At 25.8% G+C, this 17,713-nt stretch overlaps 1 protein-coding gene across 1 annotated transcript; it reads left to right on the top strand.

Annotated features, from left to right (window-relative positions):
• The first annotated feature begins 4,865 nt into the window (after positions 1-4,865).
• On the top strand, positions 4,866-17,176 carry LOC145847085 (UDP-glucose 6-dehydrogenase-like). Its single transcript, XM_082953504.1, has 11 exons — positions 4,866-5,039; positions 5,148-5,249; positions 5,344-5,544; positions 8,046-8,243; positions 8,716-8,836; positions 10,509-10,630; positions 11,305-11,425; positions 13,857-13,962; positions 14,288-14,420; positions 15,776-15,880; positions 16,409-17,176. The coding sequence occupies exons 1-11, from the start codon at positions 4,875-4,877 to the stop codon at positions 16,514-16,516; spliced, it is 1,482 nt and encodes a 493-aa protein (XP_082809630.1). The 5' UTR covers positions 4,866-4,874; the 3' UTR covers positions 16,517-17,176.
• Positions 17,177-17,713: the final 537 nt, after the last annotated feature.

Below are 17,713 nucleotides of genomic sequence, written 5' to 3'. Positions count from 1 at the left end.
ATATTCCCTATATTATATGTTGTAGAACTATTAATGCAGTAAAATCACCCCTAGGTAAATTAGCTAAAGTTATTCTACAAAATAATATCTCAAAAATCTACACTTAGTCAATAAATTAGTTCTGAAGAAGTCATAGGATGGTTCATTTATGAGCATCTCAAAAAAGCAGTAAAATTTGCTAACAAAGCACCACAATATTAGTCATAAAAAATACTAACAATTTTTTACTTATTTAGGTAATCTTGGTTAGGATAAGGGTATAAATTGAAAAGAAAAGTTAAAGAAAAAATGGTTAGGGATAGGGGTTTAGATTTAGATGCTATTCAAATACTGCTGTGTTGTTACTTTACCTCATTTGCATAATGTTGTGAAGAAAAAATATTATATTGTCGTTTAAGGGGAATACCAAGTTTATAAAATATACTACATCTATAACTAAGTGAACAATATAATAGTTGTATTATACTTATTCACATACAGCATTTCATTATAAAGAGAATAATAGTCTGTAAAGACTTGCTGAAAAAAAAAGAAGTATCTTAAGCAAAGAAAAGCTTTTTCCAAAAATATTAATAAATATATTAGAAAATAAAAGTTTGATGTAATGAAGTATAGGTGTTAATGACGTAAAAATAAAACTGAATAAGTAATAGCAAGTAAAATATTTTAAAGTGTTTTTTCTCTTTTTCAGAGACTTGTTATTGGTAGACAGTTTGAGGGTATTTTTGATTAAAAACCTTTTTTTTATCAAAGTTATCACAAGTTATTTATGAATGTTTGTATACATACTTTTAAAACTATTATATTATTTTATTTAAATTTAAAGTTAATTTGTTCAGTAATTATGATGTGATAACAAAAAATAGTTCTTAAAGGTTTTTAAATTAAAGGAACTTTCAGGATATTTGTAATTTTATAAACAAACACTAGATTTCCCTAACTAAAATTTACTAAGCCTTTTTTTCTGTTAAGGTCTGGACCAATTTTTAACTAAAAATATTGCTGATAATAATAAGTTTTATTTATCATGTTATATATATATGAAATACATTTTAAATCACTTTCCAATATTAGAAGTTATGATTAATGAGAGCACCTGTCTAAGAGTAAAAGATCTAGACTTATATATCATAGAAAGTGCATGTAAGTTTATTAAAATTAGTGTAATTTTATTGTTTAAATTTAAGAGTTTTTAATTAATTAAACAATAAATGTTTATCTGTATTAACTTTTTATTAGCTTTAATTATGTTATTGTTTTCAAATTATTACTAGTTAAACTTTATAAAGTATTGTATATCTAAATAAATTAAGACTTAATTCGTTAGTTTGTTTAAACTTTTTAATTCGCTAATTTTAAAGCTTTTTATCAAATCTTTTTTAGTTTTAAACTCATAGCAGTTAACTGTTATTGTATTTACTTATATAAACTGCTCTCAATAATTGTAATTTCTAATAAAGAATTATATTAAATAAGAAAGTGATTTAAAATGTACTTTATATATATAAACATGCATTTGAAATGATTTTACATCAGTAATATCTTTCTGCCCTAGCTGACTTGACACATTTTATGTTCTAAATCAAAAAACTAAAATAATTTGCTTATTGTATTCAAAAAAAAGTACAATTTTACAGTCAAAATTTGCATATTTAGTGTAATAATGATCATAATACAACAAAATCAGTTGAAATGTCTTTAATTTGTGCCTATAATTATAAGCTTTCATTTAAGATATAAATTGTAAGTCTAGGACATGTATAAGTAATTTTGTTACTGTTAAGTCAAAAAATCAAAAAATATGTGATTTTTGAGGTTCAAATCAATTTTTTGGGCAGCAACTTTTTTTTGCCAAATTATAATTTTTCTATTTAGATTCTTTTTAAGTAAGCAAAAACACATCCGAATCATATGTACTTATTTGAATTTTACAATATGACCATAAAAAATGTGCTGTACTCCCTACCCCTACATTTTACAGACACATTTTGCACATTAAGAATGATTATGACGTCATAATACATTAAAAGCAGTTAATATGTCTTTAGATATCTGTCAATAAGTATAAGCTTTCATTTAAGACATAGGTTGTAAGTCTAGGACATGTATAATGACATGATTTTATTACTGTTCGAGTCAAAAAATCGATAAGTATGTGAATTTTTGGGTTGAAATTAGTTTTTTGGGTAGCAGTTGTTTTTTTTTGAAATGTTTTATTTTTTTTTCAGACTCTTCTTAAGGAAGCAAAAACACATCCAAATCATAATGACTCATAAGTCCCAAGTACTACTTACCCCTAGTGAAAATAGAGCTTCTGTTAGTTTAAGTTGTTCACATGCATGTATTGCAAGACATTGTAGTAGTATAACTAAAAAAAAAAAAGAAAACATTTGATGGTAATTCAAAGGAAAAACACTTGTCTGTTTCTTCATCAGAAAAACAACATGAGATTCTAGGAGTTCCTTCATTACAAAAGAACTTGAAACTTGTTTACTGTAAAACAGTTTATTATAAATTGATTGGTCTTCTTCAAGGACTGAACTGTGTAAAAAGTATTAATGGTATGGTTTTTTATACTACTAGCTTTAATACAGGGCCATACTCAGGTACTTGGACAACATTCCAAAAGCGTTTTGGTAAGCCAATATTTTGGCTAGCTTACAGGCTTCATGTACTAGAGCTACTACTAAATAAAGTTTTCAGTTCTTTAGCCATAGAAAAATCAAAAACACCTGTGGTAGTAATCTTCAAAAATTTTTAGGGCCATTGGAAAAATATCTTGCAATGCTTTAATGGAAATAATGTTTAGAATTTAGAAGTTACTTCTGAATTTGGTCAAAAATATCAAAATTTTTCAAATGCCTTGTCTGCGTTATGATTATAAAGAAGTTGTAAAACCAGCCTTAATTTACATTGGTTTTAAGCCCTTGCAAAGTTTCACTCCTCATTATCTAGGAACTGTTTCTAGAGCTAGATGGACAAGAAAAGTCATTTACGCTCTAAAATAGTTTAGCTGTTTCACAACAGAACTCATTAAAAACAATTTTAGACACCTTTTGTTTGAAAAGACTGAAAAATTTTGTTAACTTTTGCATAAACTGCTACCTTCCTTATTTGATCAATTGTATTGTAGTTTCAGCAGCTCCTAGCAACAACTTGGTTCTATTAATTACACTTCAAAATACAAAAGTGTCTCTGCGTTAAGTGCCATAAAAAACCTCTGGTATCTTGTTGAAGAACTAGTTCCTTGGAGTTTGTTTAGTGATGATACCAGTCAATCATTCAAAGCTAAGGTTGCTGATACTTAAAATCACAACATAAATCAGGATAGGCTCCAAACATTTAGAAAAAACAATGACCTATTTCTCCTGTTTGGTCTAATGAGAAGCCAGATTTAGCAGACTTTATTGGAAGTAACTCCATTTTTTTTATCCAAGACTGCAGTCATTTTTTTCTTAATAAACCGCCAGAACAATGAACTAGCAACAAAGATTACTTGAATCAAAACAAATAGGAAGTTACATGAGTTTAGTCAATGAAGCTGCCAAACGAGGTCTTAAATTGTCTAGCAATTTTGTAACTTGGTCAAGAAATGAAGACATGCATCAAGACAATCTACAAACTATCTAGGAGGATGGGAAGGAAATACTAAATCTCAGAATTATGAATACTGTAAGAAACAAAATATTGTACTTTGCTTTATTTTTGATTTTAATAAAAAAGTTAATTCTCATATTATATTTGTGGTAGTGTATTTTTTTAAAAGGGATAAAAATCTGATTAAATAGTTAAAAATATTCTTTTAAATAAGTATAATTATACTCTAGAAGTTATTTTAATAGCAAAATTTAAAAATAAAGTAAAAAAAATGACTTTTTCCAAATAAACTGATATAAAGCAAAATTTGAAAAAATATTTGCTCTAATAGGCTTAAAACTTTTTTTTTGAGCTGTCTTTTTATGTGATTTTCCACTCTCATAAAATTAGCTAAGCTCTAATACATCCATTTTTGAGAGGCAACATATGCACCCTAGTTTATAGTACATAAGTAAAAGAGATGTTTTCTGCATACCAGCTTATTAAGTATATACATTAAGAATATTATTTGAAAATATATATTAAGCATAAAATTTTGAATCTTTGAAAAGTTAGCAAAAGTAAATTCAGATAATAAACTTGTTCTAAAATAACTTTGGCCTTCTAGCAGATAAATTTTTATTTTTAATTTTCTTAGACTTTTTTTTTCAACATGATTTTTATTATGAAATTTCAATAGAAACCCTGTTTCAATAAAAATCATTTAGCATTTACAAAGTTACTACAAATTTAGGACTATACTATTGAATACCATTGTTTTACTTTAATAAAATTTTCAGTTTGGTCCACACAAAAAAAATATTGGATTTCTACAATTTTGAGTTTTGTGACAACATCTTGTTACTAAATTGATCGACTGGATAAAAATTGCCTTACCCCTATGGCAATAAGTTTAAAAACAATTCTAGTTTTTTTTTAAATCTCTTTGTATCAATTTAAGCACTTGATAACTAAGCTAATGAGTATATCTATCCTCATTTATTTTTCAGTTATATTTTAAAATCTTTTGTAAGACATTAGTATAGGTATAGAAATATTTATTTTAACAATATTTTTTTTTAATGTTAAAAATAATTAAAAATTTGATTTGATATTTTATATTACAAAGAAGCTTTCTCTTTCTTTAAAAGCAGCTCTTAAAAGGCATATTTGTAATTAAATATATTTTAGTGAGGGTTTTGTAATGTATATATAGCTTTGGAGTAGTTTTTACTCATAACCTCTTATTGTATTAGAATATAAATCAAACAAACTTATTGACTAGAAGCTAAATTAGAATGAACTGTAAAATAAAGAAGATTTGTTGTATTGGAGCAGGATATGTTGGTGGGCCCACTTGCTCTGTCATTGCGTTGAAATGCCCAAATGTCCAAGTTACTGTTGTTGATCTTAACCAAGAAAGAATTAACTCCTGGAACTCTGACAATCTTCCTATATATGAGGTTGAAATGCAAATATTTTTTTAAAATTTGGTTGTTACCTTATATATAATTAGTTTATAGATTTCAGTTATAAAAAGTGTTGTAAATGACTTTTAAATTATTTTTTAGCCTGGACTAGATGAAATTGTGAAAAAGTGTAGAGGAACAAATCTTTTCTTTTCTACTGACATTGACACTGCTATAGAAGAAGCTGATCTAATTTTCATATCAGTTTGTTTTTTTTTATAAAATTAATTAAGTTCAGAATCTGTATGTTTTTAAAATATGAGTTAAAGTCAAAATAAAAGTACCTCACTCATTCTAGGTCAACACGCCAACAAAAACTTATGGATTTGGCAAGGGAAGAGCAGCTGACCTGAAGTATGTTGAATCATGCTCTCGCCACATTGCAAAAGTCGCCAAGGGATTTAAAATAGTGGTTGAAAAGAGCACTGTTCCAGTCAGGGCTGCAGCTTCCATATCAAGTATTCTTTCTTCAAATACAACTGCAGATGCCTCATTTCAGGTTTTTAGTTTTTATATTAGTTTCAAAGCTTTAACTTGTTCAACAAATTTTAGTTTATTTTAATTTATGTTGATAGAGATCTGAATGATACAAGTTTGTTGCTTAAGAAATTAAAAAGCTTTTCGCTTATATATAATTTGGGCCTTAGATTAGGATCTTTTAAACAATAATCCTTTTTTACTTACCATTTTTTTTTTACTTATTGTTGTTATTGTATAGTAACACTGCATTCATTAAAATTAAGAACTGGTTTTTAAAAGTTAAATTTTATTTACAAAATTTCCACATCTTAGAATTACTTTAAGTTGCTTATACTTTAGATCAGGGTCGGCAGATATTTGGTAGTTGCAGGCAAAAATTTAAAAACAATTGTCTCTAGTTTTCCAACCCCTGCTATAGATTTTAAAATAAGTATAACAAAGTGAATAAGAATATACTTTTTCTCACAATAAAATTTTATATTAAACTATTAGTTCTTGTGTAAAACTTCAAACGGACAATTGTTAAAATGCTGTCTAAGTACTCATTTTTACTGACAAACTTTAAAGATGATAAGCACTACTGTTTACTAAAAGTATGTTAAGTTTACATTTCAAAATACTTAAAATTAACAAATGTCTTTTTCTAACAAAGTTGTTTCCAAATCAAAAAATATGTTGCAGTACAGAGGTTTTTGATATACAGGCTAGAATCAGTCCACAGGCCTAAAATTATCCACCTTGAACTTAAATGGTGATCATGAAAAAATGATCGTTCTGCCTTAAAGCCTTGCCTTACTTTTTAAATTGTTTTTATACAGCTACATAACATGTTGTTTTCGTCTTACATCAAACTGCTGAAATGTACATTTTTTGTATTTGTTTCTGCAATGATGACTGATGCTCTTACCTATGTATGAATAGCGGAGGTAAACTGGACAAGGATGTAAATTAAAAATTGACTGTGCTATTCATCCAATTCTGTGTTTTATAAACCTTTTATTTAATCAATTTTTCTGGATAACACAATAAATAAAAAAGTTAATTGATAAATATTCACAATTCATAAAAAATTCAACAGATCAGATCCAAATTGCTTTCTTTGTAATACAGTTAACAGTCTTTAACTATTGTTTATTACACAAAATTGTTCCAAACAAATGTAATAAGGAGTAGGGATCTGTTTCCTGTAAATAGATTTCTTTATTTATTGAGTTATCATTAATAACTGGCAATAAAGTATTCTCATAACTTTGAACTGTACAATTTTCCATTCCATACAATTAGAAACTTATTTTAATTTTCATTGCATATATTTAGAAACTTTATTTATTAGACTTAAAAAGAAGAAAAAAAAGTCATTCTTGTTTAGTTTAGGCTTTGTTAGATTAGATAACAAGTATATAACTGTATGTTTTAGTAGTAAGGATTGTACAAGTAATGTTTTGCTAAAAAAAGGAATATTAAGATTTTATAGAATTATAGAACAGAAATGTTTTCACTGAATAAAGAGTAATAGAAAAAATAAGTGCATTAGATACTTTAAAAGTTGTTTTATGACAAATCATTAATAAGTTTAAATTATCTAATAGGTTTGTTATAAAAGAACCATCTAAAAATATTATGTAGATAAAATTATTATTTGTTAATGACCTTTTAATACAGTAATACTATACTAATTACAAAATATAAAATTTAGTACCTGTACCTTCAAAAAATTCTATTAGGATGATCTTGGCATTAGTTTTTTAACTCATTATCCGTGGTTAAAAAATTTAAAAACTGAACACGTATAGTATGACGTATGTCGTAACTAAAACGCGCACATAAAAAGTTTATTATGTAAAATGTTTTGAGAAAGTATAAAAGTTTTTTTTTGATAATCAACGATAAAAGTTAGCTTATCTTTGTTGTGTTTATGTTTTTTTAGTTTTTTATTTCACTAAGATGAGTCATTTATGAGTTCATCTATTTATAAATCGTTATGTCTGTGTTTTAATTGCTAACTTTAATGTCATTTAAATGATAATTTTTATAGAAAAAAGTTAAATTAAAAATTTGTTTATATTCAACTATTTAAGTACTGAAGTTTACTGTTTTAAAGTGTTTGTTATTTGTTAAGCACTAAATTTATATTAATAATATTAACTTTTTGCGAGTAAATCTACCTAATCTATATTAACAATGATTAAGTATTTTAATTAAAAATCTAGTTTTATTTTATTGAACTTCCCATAAAATTTAATAAATTACAATTTAAAACACTTAATCAATATCAATATTTGATGTTCGAAAAGTTTTTACTTTTGTTAAAACCTGACTACTGTAAGTAAATACCAAATAACACTTAGAGCCATAAAGTCGACGGAACTGAATACATAGTAAAAGCAATAGGAAAAATTTCCAAAACCTCTTGATTATTTTATTTTTTATCAAATAAAAAACTTGCTATTCCGCACATTTATTTTTCACTAGTGTCAATATTAAAGTCTAAAAATTATCTACAAAAAAAAAATCTAACAGGTGCTTTCAAATCCGGAGTTTCTAGCTGAAGGCACGGCCGTGAAGAACTTGCTGAAGCCCGACAGAGTTCTCATTGGAGGCGAAAATTCCGCGGAGGGTAACGAAGCAGTGGACTGTTTGGCGTCCATTTACCGCCAGTGGGTTCCTGAAAATCAGATCATCAAAACTAACACTTGGTCGTCAGAACTTTCAAAACTTGTGAGTTTTCTTTTTTTTTTACTTCCTTATTAGTTGTCTTTACTGTCTCTTAATATTAATATTTTTTATTCAAAGTGTCATTAAAATAGGGTAAACTGTTTAAGCAAAACTTATTAAGTTTTTTATAATTTCATTTCATTTAAATCAAAAAATGTAAGTATATATTTCTTATAAATGTTTGATTGGGCGTATTTATAATTACCATTGACGTGTAAAATAGCTTTATATTCGTGTTTAAAAAATAGCTGATATTGACATTAAGGGAGTTTTCTTTGTTGTTTAGGGCGTCAACTTGTTTTATGTTTATTTTTGCGTGATGAAATATTTAGCAGCTACATTTTTACACTAAGTATTTAATTTTTTTAGTGAGCCTAGTTTTATATTGCTAATTACAGCTTTAATTAAATTATAAGCATAAGGTATATTTTGATTTACAAATTTTTTTTGTACTCGAAAAATTTTCAAATTTCAGGCAGCAAACGCGTTTTTAGCGCAAAGAATTTCTTCAATAAACGCCATAAGTGCAGTTTGTGAGGCGACAGGGGCAGACGTTGATGAGGTAGCTAATGCTGTTGGTACTGACAGCAGAATCGGTTAGAAATGTATTGAGTGTATTTGTTTTATATAGTTGCTATAAATTTGTGATTTAAACTGTTCATTAGGGTGCTTATTTTTACAGCTACTTTTGAGTTTCTGGCTGAGAAAATTTTTACGTTTCGGAAACATCATAAAAATACCATGTGCAAAATTTTAGACGATTTAAAGAAACTTTCACCTTGACAAAAACCAGTTTTACAAAAACCACTCCAATGCAAAATGTATGGGATCCAAAACAGACGACTTTGGAGTTTCACGCTGAATTTTTTTACATGTAGCTAACTATTACACAAATACATAGTTAACAATTTAAAACGATTTAAAGAACGTTTTATAGCGGTATTTAATGTTTTTTGAACAAAAAATCTGGAAAACTTAGAAAAAGTGATAAAAATTACATAAGATTAAGAAATGCCACCATAAACCTTTCTCTAAATCGTTTTAAATTGTTCGCTATGTGTTTGTGTGATAGTTGGCCACTTGTAAAAAAAAATATTGGCGTAAAACTCCAAGTTTTTTTTGGATCCCATACATTTTGCATTTGGGTGGTTTTTATAGTTTATTACGAATATTTGAATTTAAAAATAACAGACAACAGTACAAATGTTTCATAAATACAATACAATTGTTTCATTCTTCAGCTGTAGTTTGAATTTAATTGCAATTTGCTAAAATTTAATACAACAGTTGAACAAAAAAAATGTGACGTAATTATAAAATTTTGAAAGAAACAAACTTCAGTGAAAAAATTTACTTCCCTCTAAACTAAATTTCATAATTACGTCACAGTGTTTTTTGTATAATTTTTTTATTAATCTTTAGTAAAGCGCAATTCAATTCAAACTACTGCTGCGGATTAAAAACAATTTTGTTGTTTTTTTGAAACATATGTACTGTTCTTTTTAAATTGAAATATTCATAACGAACTATTTGAAAGCCCTTAAAGTGGGCGGCTGTGTAGAAGGTGATTTAGTTTATATATTCATATTGTTTTCTGTATATAAAATTTGTATGTTTAATTTATTTATTTAATACAGCTATGAATTTGGTTTTGTGTTTCTAAGCAATTTTATTTCATCTTCTTAAGACTAATGTCTAATTAATTCATAAAAAGATAACATTTTAAGTAGCTCTAGGTAGCACAAAAAAACTTAGTTTTAATATTTTTATTAAAAACATTTAGTTTTCAAAGTTTGTTTACTGCCACTATAATTTATAAATTTATGAAATGTTTCAATTAATCCCATATGTTTTTAAATTTTAAACTCATCAAATATGTAAAATCTGTCTTATTTTCAATAAACTTATGTATTTTTTAATTACTAATTTTTCACTTAATTATAACACAACAAACAAATCTACTTGTTTAATTTGTTTCTAATTCTTATTTAGTAGATTATGATTAAGACTTAATTAACAAATTAAATTAAGCTAATATTCGTTATACTTACTTTTTTGTTGCGACTTGAAACTTTTAGCGTTTAGAACAGACAGTAATAATAGCAAAAATTATCTAGTGCAAAACCTAAACGCACGATTCAAAATCCGACTGCAAAATTTTAGCATGGGAATATTAGCCTATACGCGATAGTATTGAAACTTTCGCAAGTACTTGTATGCGATGTATGCGTTTTATTTTACATGCAACGCTGCACACATACTTTGCAGGCAACAAGTTTCTGAAGGCTTCTGTTGGTTTCGGTGGAAGCTGCTTTCAAAAAGACGTGCTGAATCTGGTGTACTTGTGTGAAGCTCTTAACTTACCAGAAGTTGCAAATTATTGGCAACAGGTTGTTATGTTTGAAATAATAATTAAATACTACTTTTGCGATTAAAATAGGATTCCTCAAAGAGTTTTAAAAATATATTATTTAATACTTTATTGTAAAAATTTATGTTTTACATGGCAGAACATTTTTTTTTGAAACTATAAAAGTTTACAAATTATAATATTTCCAATGCTTGTAAGTCTGTTTTTTATCACTACTTCTTTTGTTTTAAACATGTTGTTTTGCAAAATGTCTGGATAATTTCAAATTTTAACTAAACTTTAGTTTATGTAAACAATCAAATTTGCATATATTGATATGAGCATAAAGGTATACTTTATTACGAAGATTAATTTATTTTTTCCTGAGTTATTGATTTTAAACATTTTTTTTAAAGATATTAGTATGTGCTAATCCCAAAGTTAATGTAATTTCAAAAATTTATAAAACTTATTTTTGTTTTTATTAAGTAAATTAAAGTTAAGATGCTTAATTCGAATTTAGAAGCAAAAAAGTGTAAGAAAAAATTAATTAGTTTTTTATATACTTTTTAATTTAAAGTTACCAAGTTTAATTTGGGAATTATTATTGGCGAATATATATGTATATATATATATATAGCTTTGTAAAAAATTCTTAAGGTATTTCATATAAGATTGCAGAGTACTAGCTAATTAATATCATTAATACTTAAGGTGATTGAAATAAACAACTACCAACGTCGAAGATTCGCTAACCGAATAATTGGTAGCTTGTTCAACACTGTTTCTGGTAAACGAATCACCTTGCTTGGTTTCGCTTTCAAAAAAGACACAGGTAATTCCTAATGTTCTTGCTTTTCATTCTTAACAAAATAGACGAACTGTTTAAGTTTATCTTATCATTTTTGTTAATTTTTGAAAAAAAACTTTATACTTCGTTGAAATTGTATTCTCAAAAGCTTTTGAATATTTAGTTAAAAATAAAATAAGATTTTTATTAACAGTTAGTTTATAACGCTAAGATGCTTGTAATATTATTATTACTTGAATAATGGTTTCAATGAAATCAAATTAAACACACTTTTTTATTAAAAAAAAAAAATAATAAACTACTTGAATGATACAGTGCTATAAATTGTAATTATTTTTTAAATTTGATATTGATCAGATTTTGCCTAAATGTCATAATTTTTTTTGTAAATAATATATATTTTAAAACTTAATTTAGTTTTTAAATTTCAAAAGCTTTGTAACAAAAAAATTGTAGGTTTTTGATCTTGAAATTTAATAAGTTTGAAAATAGAGAGGTTCCACAAAAAGTTAAGCTGATTAAAGTAATGACTAAATATACTTTTAAATTTTAAGTTTAATCTGGGCACGTTTGGATTTATGTTATACTTTATTTGATAAAAGTCAATTTTAATGTTTTTTATTATAGACTATTGAAACAGTTGTATCGCAAAAAATGTTTGTGTTATGTTCAATAAATGAATTCACACAATAAGTTTATTATGTTAAGGGCATTAAGGGTCTGACATTTTTTTTTTACTAAAAATAATATTGAATCTTATATGAAAGCTTGAAGTACAAACTACAAGCCAGTTTTTATAAAATAAAAAATCTTATTTAATTTTTGATATATTGTAATTTTTATAAAAGTTTTCCGATACAAACCGCAAATTTTTCGGGGTCAATTTTTTCAAAAATTTAAAAAATTACTAAAAATTTGTCTCCTCCTTTATTTTTTGATCTAGAGACCTCAAACTTTTAGTAAACGTTCCTTTTATAGTTTAAAGACTTCGAATGTTGCAATTTTGAAAATATTGAAAAATTAAAATTTTAGATAAAAAAACAATAAAAACTGGGTGGTTTTTTTAATAAAAGATTTATTTTTCAAAATTAATTAATTCCTCAATTCAATGTTTTTAAAATTTAATAATATACTTTCTGTAAAAATTTTAAGAAGATCGCTTAAAAAATGAAGGAGATAGAATAGTCTTTTTTTGCGTTTTTACTTTGCGCCTTTCATTAGGAACCTATTAAGATCACCAGCTTTTATCGCTCATATCTCAAAAATTGCTTTGAATTTTTTCAAGCGGTTATAAATGTCTGATAGCTCAGATAAAACTACAAAATAAAATCAACTTGTAAAAATCATGGTAGACCCCCTATGCCCTTAATTAAATAGATGATACGAATTTTCTGTTATACCATTTTCAAACAGTTGTACAAATAAAATATTGGTTATTTTATTCTAAAAATTTAACTAATTTTGAAAAACGGTAAACTAGCATGTTTCATGCATAAAACACAATTATAGTGATTTTTAAGGTACGTAGATACTATTTGAAAACAAAACTTAATTTAATTAAACATAAACTTTAAATTCATTAAGTTATACTGAAGTTACATTCTTATATGCTTTCAATATAATATTTTCAGAATTACTTTAAAAATCTTTCTATAAAACATTGAACTTTTTATAAACGTAACTTTACGTTTTTTTAAGGCTTAGAAAGTGATGAAATTTTATATAGTACTTAATTTCTTGTATCCTTAAAAAAGCGTGTCATATATAGTTGTATAAAACATCTTTTTTTATTTTATTTTTTTGTTAAAACATTATAGTTTTTGTAATATTTTGAATCAAATATGTATTATCTAAGCTTAGAAAAGACTTTTAATCAATTTTAAGATGTTAACATAGGGAACCGTTCTAAGTCGATACGCAATGCACTGCACACACACATAAAATTTTATTCTTAGTTCTGTTTTTAAAGCTTTTGAACTTTCGTTAATCTTTTAAATTCCTTATTAAATTTTAAAATAATGTTCAGTAATACAAGTTTTTAACATATTTATATTATTTGGATATTTAGATTTAGACTTTAAAAGTTAATGAAAATATTACATTAAGTATAAATTTAAGTTAAATTTTTTGTTTTTTTATGATCATATTTTTTCTTTTACTTAAATCTTACTGAAAATTAATATTTCATTTTTAATTAATATTAAGTAATAAATTTAGTAACAAAAACTTTTATCCGGTTTTAAATATTTTTTACAAACTTTTTTTTTGATTAGTAACCTAGTTTTAAAAAGTATTAGCAAGTAAGTGTTATTAATTTGATTACGTTTTAGTTTAATCAAAGTGAATATTTTTTTATATTATCATTTCTGTTTTTATCTAGCTATTTTCAAGTAAATTTAGGAATTTTGATAAAGACACCAAACAAAATGTATTCTTTACTCAAGCTTGTTCGCAGGTGACACTCGCGAATCGTCCACTATCTACGTGGCCAAGTATTTGCTCGATGAAGGAGCCCAACTGGTCATTTACGACCCCAAAGTGCCGGAGCAGCAAATTATCAGGTATTTGTTGAGAAAATTTAAACTTTTTATCTGATCAAAACTTCTAACATGTGATGAGCTAAAAATAAAAATTCACTTTAAATGTTTCATTATCAAATTGAATTAACTAAAACAATGTTTCACTCGTTTAAACAACTTGAACGAGATCTTCAGTTGAAAAATTTTCTATTTGAAAAAGATCAAATTGTTTAAACGAGTGAAGCATAGTTTTAGTAATAAAGTTCAAAAATTTTGAAGTGGTAGTACTTTTCTTATCATAACTTAAGACTTTTATTGCAATGTTATAAGTTGAAGTTACACAAATGAAAGATCAGCGTTTAATCAGGGATCTGCAGCACCCGACCATCACGAGTTGCCCGGGCAAAGTGAGCGAGCTGGTGCAAATAAGTCACGACCCGTACGAAGCTTGCGACTGCTCCCATGCCATTGCAGTTTGCACTGAGTGGGACGAGTTTAAAGTTTGTCGTGGTTTTATTGAATGCTAAACTTACTTGGCTCTTAAATTAAAATAGTACATTTTTTGTTTAAGTTTATATAAAGTTACACTTAATCAGGGTTGCTACAAAGTCTGGAAAAACGAAAAAAACAAGACAAAAGTCAGGTAAAAATGGGGGTTTTTGGAAGATATTAAGGAAGTTTGGTATAAACATGCTCTAAATAAAAAGTTTATCTTCTCTAAAAACTGAATTTTGCTAATGTTATTTCTAAAAATTTTGCTTTTGCAATACATCTTTTTTCAGGGTCTAATTGATTTTTTTTTAGTAAATAATTTTTTTTTATGTTCTCACGTGTCTATTTACTATGTGGTAGAGATATAAGTTTTTTGATCAAGGAGCTGTTTATTGCAAATACATCGATCATGCACAGATGGTGCAATGGAAGTTATATGATTGAATCTAGCAAAATAACTATTATTATAAGATGTAAAAAACTAAGATTGAAAACTTTCTCATAATTTCAAGTCTTTGTTTATTTACTTTTGAATCGGTTTTGATTAAGAATTTGATTTAGAAAAGTAATTATTTTTTTAAGCTCAATCTGTGGCAACCCTTCTTAATACAAATATACTCCATACATCAACAACTATTTTATATATGATGTATGTTATATCGGCTAACAAAAGCTCAAAATTAGTATTTTAAATGATAAATTAGCTCGTTTCTTTTTTAACATCTGCAAGTTATATAAGTAATTATAAGTTTAAGAAATTTTAGTTTTAAAGTTTATCACCTTATTAGCTTGATTGGTTCTAGTATATAATTCTGTTATAGAATAAAAAATAATATTTAAATATGGATAAATTTATAGCAAAAATATACCTAAGGTCAATTATCATAAGACTTGATACTATAAATTTGTATTATTTTGAGCGAAGTATTTTTAATAAAAAGTTAAGATTTTGACTAAACTGTCTATGATTTAGCAAAACATTGTTTTCAACCTTGATTTTATTATTGTTTAGACTAAAAAAGTATAAATATTCATTTAAAAATCTTTTAAGTATATCCTTTTTTTTAAAATTAATATGCAACTTATATCTTAAATTTCAACGATTACATAAAGGTAATGAAGTATGTCGTTTCTTATAAGCTTATCAGTTCTAACTACAATGATTATCAGAAGATCTTGTATTATGTGTTTGTACTTTTTCTAAAATCACATGAGCTTCTCAACGAATAAATGTTTATCCTTATTTTCTTCATAACTTATATAGTGGTTAAAATTTTTTCACTACCAACTTTCACTCTTTTTCTTGTTGAGTCTGAAGTTTTTTTATGTTGAGTTATATTTTATCATATTAATTCAACAACAGAACTTGGATTATCAGCGCTTGTACGAAAAGATGCTCAAACCGGCATTCGTGTTCGACGGGAGAGGCATTCTTCCGCACGACAAGCTGAAAAAAATCGGGTTTAAAGTAAGTTTGGTTTTTTGTTATTTCGTAATAAAGTTTTATAAAAATGATTTTTAGTATTTAAAGTCTATAAGCTTTTAGTATTTCGTTATTTCGAACAATTAAGCTCATTTTGCGATTAAAACTTAGTATTTGAAAATCATGTTAGGTGTTCAGGATAACTTTTCATATTATTAAAATTTTGCATTTTCGTTATTTTTTATAAACTTATTAAAATTTATTTAAAAAGGTATGCAAATTATTTTTTTTATAAAAGGTATTACTATGTTAAAGTTATTTTTGTTGATTTTTGTTTTGCAATTAAGTTTAGATAAATCTGTTTTTAAAAATTTTAAATCTCAGTTTTGTGTAGACTTGAACATGTTAAGTATTAATCGTGTATTTGTAAAAAAAATTATCGATTAGTATTTGAAGAAATACTTTTTTTAAATACTAAAAACTACCTTTTGTGAAACTTGAAAAAATTTAAACCGATTATTTTTTGTCAAGTTACTGTACACTTATGCATACATCTGTAAAACAATTTTGCAGGTTGAAGTGATAGGCAAGCAAGTGGAAAGTTTTCCCGCGCAAAACGCCACGTTTCACCGCGGAACGACCAACGACATTTTGTCGCCCGCCAGCCGCACCCTGCCCTAAACACACGAATGAAGTGTGCAAAAGTTTATTTATTTTCAAGTCAACATGCCTACCAAGTGACTCTGTACATCATCAGTATACTACATCACATTATCAACTATTTTCAAACTCTTTCGTTTCATGCAGCACAGTTTACACATTCGAATAGTACACATGAGTGCTTTTGTATACTTTTTAAACAGTACGTCTTATTTTAAACTAAATTTTCTGTGAATAATCATTTTGTTTACAACATGTTGCATATATACCGTGTGTTTGTTAGCTTTTCACGATTCTTACTTGAACGTCACGTTTATCAGCGAGTACAGAGACTAAGTTGCACAAGTTCTTTTCATCGACTTTTAAAAGTTGCAATATTTTCAAATGGTTTTTTTAAACAATTAAAGTTTGTAATTTGGTCAGCACAATCGTTTGATTGATGCTTATTTATGTTAGTCAAGTGCAGTTTATTTTCTAAGATCGTTTTATTAATTTTTTCTTCAATTTAACAAACTTCTTGTACACTCATTTAACCTTTTTTTGAACTTCTCGTAAAAGTTGCTCTGTAATTTTTAAAGCTAATTTTCTTCTAATAAAACTTAAAAAAAAAATTATAAAAAAGTTCCTTATAAAAACTGAAAATGGTATGTTTTTGGATTTTTAAAAGATCTTAATAAAAATTTTGTTCCCATATAAGTAAGATTATTTAGTGGAATAAAAAAAAATTTATGATCAGTTATTTTGTAGTAATTAGTTCCAGAAATCAGAACAGTTATTAGAAAAAAACAATAAAAGTTTGATGCAAGAAAATACAATATGATATAAAAGCTATATGATACTGTTTTTTTCAATTTTTTTATTAAATTAACTTTGGGGACTAACTCTAAATATTTGTTATAGTTTTTATTATCATTATATTATTTATAAGTAGAAAATTGGATTGTATGCAATAATTTAAACCGTTTTTGATTCAATTATCACAATTTTTTCTTAATTTTAACTTATAAAAGGTTATCAAAAAAAAAAGTTATATGTTGTAAAAATCGATTTTTTCTTTAACAATATTGCTTTATACTTTTTAAATAACTTAATAAGTTAATTATCTCAATTAGTTTACATATTTGTATTCTTTTGAAACCTATTAGTTTTTTTTAATATAAAAGGTTATCAAAAAAAAAGTTATATGTTATACAAATCGTTTTTTTCTTTAACAATATT

Source organism: Thalia democratica, chromosome 1 (assembly GCF_965202585.1).
Source record: "Thalia democratica chromosome 1, ktThaDemo2.hap1.1, whole genome shotgun sequence".
NCBI lineage: Eukaryota > Metazoa > Chordata > Thaliacea > Salpida > Salpidae > Thalia > Thalia democratica.
This window is presented reverse-complemented; position numbering and strand designations above follow the sequence as displayed.

Excerpts from the sequence above, each read along its gene's own strand:
- LOC145847085 (XM_082953504.1), top strand. The coding sequence starts at position 4,875 with ATGAACTGTAAAATAAAGAAGATTTGTTGTATTGGAGCAGGATATGTT. Across the intron at positions 5,040-5,147 it reads ACAATCTTCCTATATATGAG|CCTGGACTAGATGAAATTGT; the intron begins GTTGAAATGCAA and ends ATTATTTTTTAG. Across the intron at positions 10,631-11,304 it reads TTGCAAATTATTGGCAACAG|GTGATTGAAATAAACAACTA; the intron begins GTTGTTATGTTT and ends TTAATACTTAAG.